This window comes from Orycteropus afer, unplaced genomic scaffold, assembly GCF_000298275.1.
Source record: "Orycteropus afer afer isolate SDZICR_OR568_19922 unplaced genomic scaffold, OryAfe1.0 scaffold00218, whole genome shotgun sequence".
Taxonomy (NCBI): domain Eukaryota; kingdom Metazoa; phylum Chordata; class Mammalia; order Tubulidentata; family Orycteropodidae; genus Orycteropus; species Orycteropus afer.
The window spans coordinates 2,938,709-2,949,362 of NW_006921805.1; the positions used below are offsets into that span (position 1 = coordinate 2,938,709).

Genomic DNA, 10,654 nt, shown 5'->3' on the forward strand with positions numbered 1-10,654 from the left:
TCTAGGGTATATACCTAGTAATGGGATGGCTGGGTCAAATGGTATTTCTAATTCCAACTTTTGAAGGAATCGCCATACTGCTTTCCACAATGGTTTCCTTTTTGCCATATTTTCTTACCAGCAGCATTTCTTATCCCCAGCAGCAGAAGCTTTTGCCACTCCCGGAACTAGCTGGGTGGCGTGGCCCTGCTTCCATAATTTTTGACTTATCGTAACTTATTTCCCTTTGTATTCCCAGCCCAAGGGCTGGTAGCTACTTCTGCAGTTGTTGCCTATCTTTGTTATCCTCAGTGTTCTAGTTCTCCATTTAACCAATTCCCTGGATTAAATTCTCTGTCCCAGTGCCTAAGTGAGGTTTTGCTTTTTTTGATGAATCCTGAGACATTTGAAACAAGCATTAACCAACCCCATTATGATGTCTGCTTATATGCACACTCATACATTTGATTGGTTATTGTGATTTTTTTTCATCTTTTGGGTAATTTATTTACATTAATCTATATCAGTTTGTTGACTGTCTGGTGCCACAGGCAGGCATACACAGAAAGAAATTTATAGATTGTTTCTATTAAAATCTAGATGGCTAAGTAGCATGGACTGACTTACTTAGCTCCTACTTTGTCTGCTATGACACTTGGGGGGACAGAGTTGTAGAGACGGAACAGAAGCATGGACACGGCCAATCATGTCTCACTTCAGGAAGGAAGAATCTGAGCTGGATCTTGAAATTGGTGAATTTTAAAGAAATGGATTCTAGACTGTGGGTAGTCTATGAGCCATTCAGATGCACCCTGGTATCTGTGGCAAGCTTGATTCTCAGATTTCAGAGGGATTGGATTAGAGAGTACAGTTAATTGTGTTCGTTATGGGTGTTTGAGGGAAGCTACATAGGAGTCCATTGATAGTACAAATGGCTAACACACAAATGGTTGATTACACATCTCCAAAAGGTTGGAGATTCAAGGATACCCAGAGTTGCTTTGCAAGAAGCAAGCCACTTTGGGGGTAGAGGGTGGAGTACAGCTATTGAAGACCCTATGGAGCACAGTTCTACTCCGTGACACACATGAGCTGGCCGTGACTCAGGACCAACTCAACAGTAACTGGTATTATTAACCCTAGTTCTACTTCTGTAGTGATACCACCTCGGAATCCCAAGGAGGGGTCGCTATGAGTCGGGGCTGACTCAATGGGACATAACAACACAACAAGTTACTATTACTAGTAAGGAAACTGAGGGACAAAGAGTTTTCAAGGAGCTGAGCCAACAATAAATGCAGTAGGTACATCTTGCATACTGTGAGTATGTCAGCTTTCTTCAAGATGGTAAATAGGGGCCCAGATAACTCTTTGCCATGAACAATATTCATGAGAACAAGGCAGGTCACATATTGTATTATCCTCTTCAAATCCTCCCCCCCTCCCCCATGCAATACCCAGAATAGGCAAATCCATAGAGACAGAAAGTAATTTTTAGTTGCCACAGTCTAGTGAGTGTGTGGTTTGGGGGTTCTTTTGGGGTAACGGTGATGTTCTGGGATTGGATTGTTGTGGTAGGTCACAACACTGTGAATGTCACTAATGGTAAATTGTATGTTATGTGCCTTTTACTACTTTTATTTTTAAAAAGTAAATAAATAGAGAGGGGAGAGAGAGAGAGAAAGAAAGACTGGAATCATTAGTACGCCTAATTCATGACCACAGTGAGATGAGGGAAAAGTAAGAGTTGAGCTTTCCTTCCAAGTGTTTGTCAGCTGAATACTATTGATAATAGCAATGTTCAGCTCTGCCCATATCACCTTGGTATTTCCTTATATTCACCCTTTAACAAGGTCGGAGAGGCCCAGAACTTGCCCAAGGCCTTAGAGCTAATAGGAGATAGAGCTGGGATTTGACTGTGGATTACCCAACTCCTAGGATGACTAACCATCCCCACCTGTACCATGACCATCCCAGTGTTCTGAAAGTCCTACATCACAGAATCCCTCAGTCTTGGGTAAACCAGATGGTAGGTCACCTGCTCTAGAACCTGTTGCACCACCGCAGCACGAATCCCTGATTTAATACCTCAGTATCTCAGAGATCTTGTGGCTTTTCAAGATACATCATGTAATATTAATGAAAACCACCAAGCCTTCTGTCTGGATTAATTTTTTATGAACAATAATATGTCTGATTAAACCAGCTGATTTACTCTAGGGGTGTCAGTATAGGATGGGGTGTGTAGTGGTGAGTAGATGGTCTTTGGCAGGCAGTCCCTGACCACAGGGCAAGGTTTCTTAGGTGTCTCAGATGATATTCCCAGTATGCACTTGATGTTGGTTCGTTCTGTGTTGCTAATGCTTTAACAGTGATAAGTGATAAGTGCTCAAGGCCTATTAAGGGAGAGCTTTCCCCAGGCAGGGAATTGGGATGGAGACTCTCTAGATAAAGTTGCTCATGTGCCCTGGGTTGTACGTTTCACATCTGATCCTCATTCCCAGTTTGTGGCTGAGACCCAGCTACACTGGTTTCACTGAATCAGAGTATCTCTTAATAGTTCTGACATTCACAGTGTAGGTGCCCTTTTCCATACAAAGAAATCTGGTGCCAGTCTTTGCCTAAGCACCTGCTTTCTTTCCAAGGAAGTGGACCAAATGGTCTGATGGCCCAGGGCAGTTGCTATCCAAGTCTTCTAAAAGCAGATTTAAATGTTTCCTATGAGGATCGAAAAGCCTCCTAATGGCTTGAGATTTGTTTTTGGTTTTTCAGCTGAGCATCGAGCAGGCCCAGGCAGTGGCAGAACAGGTGGAGATGAAGGCAAAGGTGGTGCAGTCGGAGGTCAAAGCCGTGACCGCAAGGCACAAGAAGGCCCTGGAGGAGCGCGAGTGCGAGCTGCTATGGAAGGTAACGGGACTGTACCAACACCACCCCACCAGCGTTTCTACAGTAACCTTGGCAGAATTCTCTATGGACTCTCACTTCAGAGTCCTGGACCCAGGCTCTAAATTTAGAACACTTGATATTTCCCCCAGAAGTTTGTTGGCAGAAAGATAACGGGGCTGCCCAGAACACTGTGGGTGCTTGTCCGTACAGTGTACAAGAAGGCTTTTCAGAAGTATTTGGGCACCCCACGAGTCTCAAGTTTTATTGCACATACGGAAAAGGAGCAGAAAGGAGAGTACAATCAACACTGTTGTTGAGAAAGGCAGGCTGGTGGGAAACATCCTTATTTTTGATATCCTGGCTGGCTCTACTTCCTGACCCCTTGTGGAAAACCAGTTTTCCGCTTGTAAGGGCAGTAAGTGTGTGCCCTTTCTTCCTGACAGGGTGGTGAGCACACTGGAGTGCTATTTAGATAAAATCAGCTGGAAAGATCACTACTCACCCCACCAAAGCATAGGTCACCACCACTTTTTCTTTGTTGATCTTACATCCTTATTTGGGGGAAAGTAGAGCCTATGCCAATGAATACACTATTACCCATGCCAGTTCTATGACTATAATTACATTCTCTAAACATGTGAACTGTTTAATGGTGGGCAGCCAGTCTTTAATTTGAATAAGAACATAAAACCCACAGTAGCGCCACAGTTGAGCACTTGACTACTAGCAGAAGGCTGGCAGGTCACACTCAATGCAGAGGTAACTCAGAAGAAAGTCCTGGCAATCTGCTTTTCAAAGGTTACAGCTTTGAAAACCCTATGGAGTATAGTTCTGCTCTGCATGTGTGGGGTCACCATGAGTAGTAATTGCCTCAAAAAGACTAGGGTTGGCTTTCTTTAAAAACAAAACAAAAACCCACACACAACTGATTGAAATGGGTGTGTGCGTGTTTGTTTTAATTTGCAAACTATATGATGGTAGGAATAGCATCTTGATTTGTAAAAGTGACCTTCACGAATTACTGTGCCCTAAAATGTTCTGAACTGTTACATTGGATTTTGCATTTTTTCATTTTGTTACGCTGGGTAACTAGCTGCTCTTTGCCTCTTCTTAAGTCTCGTGGAGTACGGTTCTGTTGTTCAGTTGTTCGTTCATGAAAAGAGAAGAATCAATGAGGGGGGAAAAGTCTCAGATTTTAATACAACACATATTTTTTTGAGTACCATGGTGGGTCCAACAGTGTTTGCAGACACTTGGATGTCCCCATGATCTCTTATCTTACCTGCCACCCATGAATGTTAATTATAATTGAGAGGAGGCCCACTTCTTGCAACTTGAGAGCTCTGCCACAAACTGGCTCTTCTGGATTTGTTGATGAAAAGGCCTTTGTGTGTAGGGGTTTCTTCGCCTCTCACCTTAGCTCTCCCCTTCCTCCTGGGAGGCTGACTCATGTCCTTCCTCTAAAGGGAGGCAGGTCTCTTTCAGGAGGAATCTAAAGGAAGTTTTTACTTTTTAGGAGAACCATGTTTGAAAAAAGAGTCAAACTGTTTCTACTTGCCCCCCCACCCCACCACCACCCAAGGAATAAAAAAGATTCTCAGATTATCCCAAAACACACTTGCTTGTTCTGAACACACATCAGTCACATTTATCTTTACGTCTTGCTGTGAGACCTTACCCCTATTCCTGTGGGAGTTCTCCTCTCTACTAATTACTAACCTTTTTATACCTTTCAATCAAAGTCTTTCTGCTGGTCTCTGCCTAGATAACTCTAAACTTTTGTTTTATCATCTTACCGTTTATTGAACATTAAAATACATGAGGGCAAGGATTAAGTCTTAATTTGCCACAGCTCTTAATTCTTGGGGTTTAGAATTTTTTAGTGGACTCAGCTCCTTGGAGGATTAATTACAACCACATAGTTCAGGTTGACCAATCACTAAAGAGCCATGGTAGCACAACAGTTAAGCAATTAGCTGGTAACGGAAAGGTTGACAGTTCACACCCAAAGGTTGACAGTTCACACCCACCCGTAGGGTCTGTGGGTGAAAAATCTGATGATCTCCTGTAAAGATTATAGCCAGGAATACTCTGTGGAGCATTTCTGTTCTATCCCAGGGGTTTGCTATGAGTGGGAATCAATTCAACATCACCTAATAACATTCAGGGTCCAGAACTAGGGCCTGACATTTGGCCAAGTGTGAGAGAAAAGACAAAACTTTTATCCGCCAGCATACAGGTCTCTCTGTATACATAGGTACATATCCTCTGGTTCCAGAGCGAGCTGATGAAAAGAAAAAGGGATCAAAATGATGTTTTTGTTGCCCAAGCTTAGAATTAGATCATTATTCTGAAATAGACTTGCCGTGGATTTCAGATAGGTAGAGTGCACGCAGATAACCATGGTCTTCCCTGTAAAATCATGTGAAATAGTCCATTAATGTTTATTCCTTCTAGAGGGGAGAGAATTATTTAAAAGTGGGGGGATTTTATTTATTAATACAGTAGAATTGAGAAGTTGCTCTGTATCACTGGTCAGACAGAATGCTATTTTCCAAAATTAGTTTGAGAGCCACAGAAGCCAGGATTATGTGTTGCAGATCAGATGTGATGTTTATATATTTTACAGTTAGAGGACTTATTTGGAAATGACATAGACCAGCAGTTGCCCAAAACGTGCAGACCTCATAATTGCAGGAGATTGGGAGATGTGGAGTTCAGGTTTCGGGGCTACGCATCAGGAGCTTTTGACTCTTTATTTTTGGCCATCTGGATTTTATAAATGGACCACCAGTGAAGCTCCTCAGTCTGTTGAGTGAGGACCACTGTTAGACCCAGTGTTAGGACCACTGTTAAACTCCATTAGCTTTAACAGGCAAAGATTGGAATCTAGGTGTTCTAGTATAACTGCTTTGATTTTTCACATTTGACCTCATGGATCCATTCTTGGCCATAGCAACATGAAAGAATACCAAAAACTGTTTTATCAGTACAGGTTAGATTTCACCATGTTACATCCGGCTTCTGTAACATTCCCACTGATAATACAGTGATTGACAGCTCACGATCCCTCATTTCGTTTGTTCAAATTGAAGATCGTTCTGTATTTTTGTAATACGATCTGATATCTGTTGTAATGTCATTCACCACTCTGATTCAAAAGTTTTATAGTTTGAAAAGCTAATGTATGGTAGCAGAGTTCTGAGTTAATGTAAAATTGTACTCCACATTGTAATCCTTTAAACACATACCTTTGCATCAGTTCAGATTATCCTTTAGTCTGTCCATAGTCGGGAGCCCAGGTGGTAAGTCATTCTCTCTACTCCTTCTACAGTGATGAGCCTTGGGCATGGGAGTTGGAAAAACCATGGTTGCTTAAGTAATGGAAAACAGCCTTGCCACTGACTCTGTGACATCTAAAGCCTTTTACCAGGATCACCAGCCAACCAACCTCACCTGTATTGTCTTTGTCATCCATTCTTCCAGTGTTCTTCCCTTTTTCTTTAACTCTTGAGATTTTCTAAGGTAGTTTGGAGGTGGGTGAAATGGAAAATGGAAATCCTGAATTTATTGTTGTTAAGTGCCTCGAGTTGGTTGACCCACAGCGATCCCATGTACAATAGAACAAAACACTGCACCAGTGTTTCGGTGCACCAGTCCTGCGCCAGCCTCAGAACTGTTGCTATGTTTGAGTCCATTGTTGGAACCACCTTCTCAGTAACATCTTGTTGAGGACTTTCCTCTTTTTTGTTGACCTTCCACTTTCTAAGCATGATGTCCTTTCCAGGGACTGGTCCCTTCTGTGATAACACATCCGAAGTATGTGAGATCAAGTATCACCACTCTTTTTTTTTTTTTTAGGATTTGGGTGAAGATTTACAGAGTAAATTCACCCCTCACACAGCAGTTCACATATACATTGTCTCATGTCATTGACCAAAATTTACAATGCAGCAGCTCCCCTCCCACTTCCTCCCCATAGTTACCTCCTCCCAGTGTCCATCCCTTCATACTCTTCTGCCCCCTGAGCTGTCTCCCTGTGCATAAACAGCCCTTCCTTCTCCCATGATTGTTCTCTCCAGGGCGTGTGTCTACTTGAGGTAAATGTTTAACTCACATGCCTGTACTTTGTTTGGCTGGAAACCACAGTTGTGGGTTCAATTCCAGACCTGAAGGGCAACTAGGGGCCATAGTCTCAGTGGTTACACCAGGCTCCATTGGACCAGCAAACCTGGTCCCCACCTTCTCACTCTTAACTTTCAGGGAGCATTCAGCCTGTACTTCCATGACGGATGTGTTCATTCTTCTGGCAGTCCATGGTGTACATTCAGTATGTTTGCCAGCACTGTAATTCAAATGCATCATCAGTTCTTTAGTCTTCTGCATTCATTGTCCATCTTTCAGGTGATTGAAAATATCATGGCTTGGGTCAGGTGCACCTTAATCTTTAAGGTGACATCTTTGCTTTTAATATCCCGAGGAATGAGTGTAAACTTACCAGAAAAAGAAATGAACACTCATTACCGTCCATAGTACTTTTTAGTTGAAGGTCTCTGAAAGCTGTTCTTTAAATACAGAAGTGAAGGGGAAGGGGGTCTCTAGAGGAGTAGCGTTTGTAATATGGATTTAGCTCTCACCAATTCCCTTTAGCCTTCCCACACATAACCCTTCTCCCTCTCATTGTACGTGTGTGCGTGCACATATATGAGTGTATGCATATGCATTTGCTTGCAGGTATGTGCATTGTGAGATTTTGGGCTCTTTGTCTGGCACAAGACTGGCTTTGTAATACATTCATCATGAAGTCCTGCTGGTTCTACCTCTCATCCACTCACTTTCCTCTCTGACTTCGTTTTCTCTACCACATGTTCCCTTAACTGGGCATCTCTGGTCCCTGCTCCCTCACTTGTTGCTCTTCAATCCTTGTTCCACAGAGCTGACCGTTTAAGAACATAAATCTGTTCAGATCACCCCTTGTTCTAAAAGTATGTTTTATTGAAATGTAAGCAAGTGCCCATCTTAGGATCTGTGTGCTTTATACCCTGCTCAGGACTTTTTTCCTTTTTCTTTTTTACTTGGCTTGTCTGGACCCATGAAAGGTGCTAACACTGACAGCCATGTCTAAATTAGACCTCCATAGTGATACCGGTTTGGAAACCCAAGGAGTGATGGTTATGAGTCATGGTGGTGGGTTTGGTTTTTCGTTTTAGTTACTTACTTTCTCTTTGTACACTTAGCACTATCTGAAATTAACCTATGATATTTCTTTGCTTCCTTGTTAAATATCCCTCATTTTAAAATGTAAGCTCTATGAGGCCAAGGTCCATATTTGTATGTATTAATCATGGCTGTACCTCTAGCGCCTGGCACAAAGGAGATGCTTAGTAAACGTGTTTGGAGACTGCATTTAACTTTTTAAAAATTTAATCTCTTAATTTATGGAAAAATTGCAGGAATAATACAAAGAAGTTCATATAACCTTTTGTTTTCCTTTTGCCCTATTTGCCTTATCATTCTCTCTGTATTTATATTTATGTATCTATGTATATGTGCATGTGATTTGGAATAAATCAGAGACACAATAATCATTTACCCGCTATATACTTCAATGTTTACTTTAATAAACAAGGAAATTCTTACATGGTCAAATCAGGAAATTTGTTGATCAGTATTAGTAGCTAGTCCATTATATTCTCTCAAGTGTCCCAATAGTTCTTTTTTATAGCTATCTCCCCTGGGATCACCTGATAACTGTAGTTCTTACGTCTTTCTTTTTTTATTTTGATGTTTATGAAGAGTACAATGCAGTTGTCTTTTGTTGCCTTTTGTCCCTCTGTGGGTTTGTCATTATTAAATTTGGGTTCTGTGACATTGTCTGTGCTTGGTTCTAAGCCTCTATGTCCTCTCTCCCTGCTCCCCCCTTTCCCTTCAGGTGGAGAAGATCCGGCAGGTGAAAGCCAAGTCTCTGTACCTGCAGGTAGAGAAGCTGCGACAAAACCTCAACAAGCTTGAGAGCACCATCAGTGCCGTCCAGCAGGTCCTGGAGGAGGGCAGGGCATTGGACATCCTGTTGGCCCGAGACCGTATGCTGGCCCAGGTGCAGGAACTGAAGACCGTGCGAAGCCTCCTGCAGCCTCAAGAAGATGATCGAGTCATGTTCACACCCCCCGACCAGGCCCTTTACCTCGCCATCAAATCCTTTGGCTTCGTCAGCAGTGGGGCCTTCGCACCACTCACCAAGGCCACAGGTGACGGCCTCAAGCGGGCCCTCCAGGGTAAGGTGGCCTCCTTCACTGTCATTGGCTATGACCATGATGGGGAGCCCCGCCTCTCAGGGGGTGACCTGATGTCTGCTGTGGTCCTGGGCCCTGATGGTAATCTGTTTGGTGCAGAGGTGAGCGATCAGCAGAATGGGACTTACGTGGTGAGCTACCGGCCCCAGCTCGAGGGCGAGCACCTGGTGTCAGTCACCATGTGCAACCAACACATCGAAAATAGCCCCTTCAAGGTGGTAGTCAAATCAGGCCGCAGCTACGTGGGCATTGGGCTCCCAGGCCTGAGTTTTGGCAGCGAGGGTGACAGTGACGGCAAGCTCTGCCGCCCATGGGGCGTGAGTGTGGACAAGGAAGGCTACATCATTGTTGCTGACCGCAGCAACAACCGCATCCAGGTATTCAAGCCCTGTGGTGCTTTCCACCATAAGTTTGGTAGCCTGGGCTCCCGGCCTGGGCAGTTTGACCGGCCAGCTGGGGTGGCCTGTGACGCCTCACGCAGGATCGTGGTGGCTGACAAGGACAATCATCGTATCCAGATCTTCACTTTCGAAGGCCAGTTCCTCCTCAAGTTTGGTGAGAAAGGAACCAAGAATGGGCAGTTCAACTACCCTTGGGATGTGGCAGTAAATTCTGAGGGAAAGATCCTGGTCTCAGACACACGGAACCACCGAATCCAGCTGTTCGGGCCTGACGGGGTCTTCCTGAATAAATATGGCTTCGAGGGGGCTCTCTGGAAGCACTTTGACTCTCCTCGAGGGGTGGCCTTTAACCATGAGGGCCACTTGGTGGTCACTGACTTCAACAACCACCGCCTCCTTGTCATTCACCCCGACTGCCAATCTGCACGTTTTCTGGGCTCGGAGGGCACTGGTAACGGGCAGTTCCTGCGCCCGCAGGGTGTGGCTGTAGACCAGGAAGGGCGCATCATCGTGGCTGATTCCAGGAACCACCGGGTACAGATGTTTGAGTCCAACGGCAGCTTCCTGTGCAAGTTTGGTGCTCAGGGCAGTGGCTTTGGGCAGATGGACCGCCCCTCAGGCATTGCCGTCACGCCTGATGGAATGATTGTCGTGGTGGACTTTGGCAACAATCGAATCCTCATCTTCTAATCGCGGTTTCTAGGTTTCTCTGTTTGGGGTGTGCGTGTGTGTGTCCCGTCTCTCTCTGTTTCACACTCTCGTTTTGAATTTCAAAGAAGAAACCGTCTCAGGGAAATTTCTTTTATTTTCTTTTTTTAAAAGAGAACAAGAAAAGTACAACATTGCTTAAGTCCTACCTCATCTTTATTTTTTTACAGATGAATGTACTTCTCTTTTCTGCAGGGATTGAGCCTGTGAAGTGATAATTTCTATCTACCTCATAAATCTTTACATTTCCTTCTCCAACAGGCCCTCATCCCTTTCTCCCACCACTCTTCAGTGGAGTTCACATTTCCCTCTTGTCCCACGTGGGGGCGTGATATGCACAAGCCTGGCATCTCTGTGGCTGGGAGGGCACTGGATGTGTTCGGTGGG

General features: G+C 44.1%; 1 protein-coding gene across 1 annotated transcript in view; it reads left to right on the forward strand.

Annotated features, from left to right (window-relative positions):
* The window catches only part of TRIM71 (tripartite motif containing 71), an 87,730-nt gene extending 77,481 nt beyond the window's left edge, over positions 1-10,249 (forward strand). The window contains exons 3-4 of the mRNA XM_007948643.2: positions 2,752-2,886; positions 8,798-10,249. Coding sequence (XP_007946834.1) covers positions 2,752-2,886; positions 8,798-10,249 — 1,587 coding nt within the window. The remainder of the gene's footprint in view (positions 1-2,751; positions 2,887-8,797) is intronic.
* The last annotated feature ends 405 nt before the right edge of the window (positions 10,250-10,654 follow it).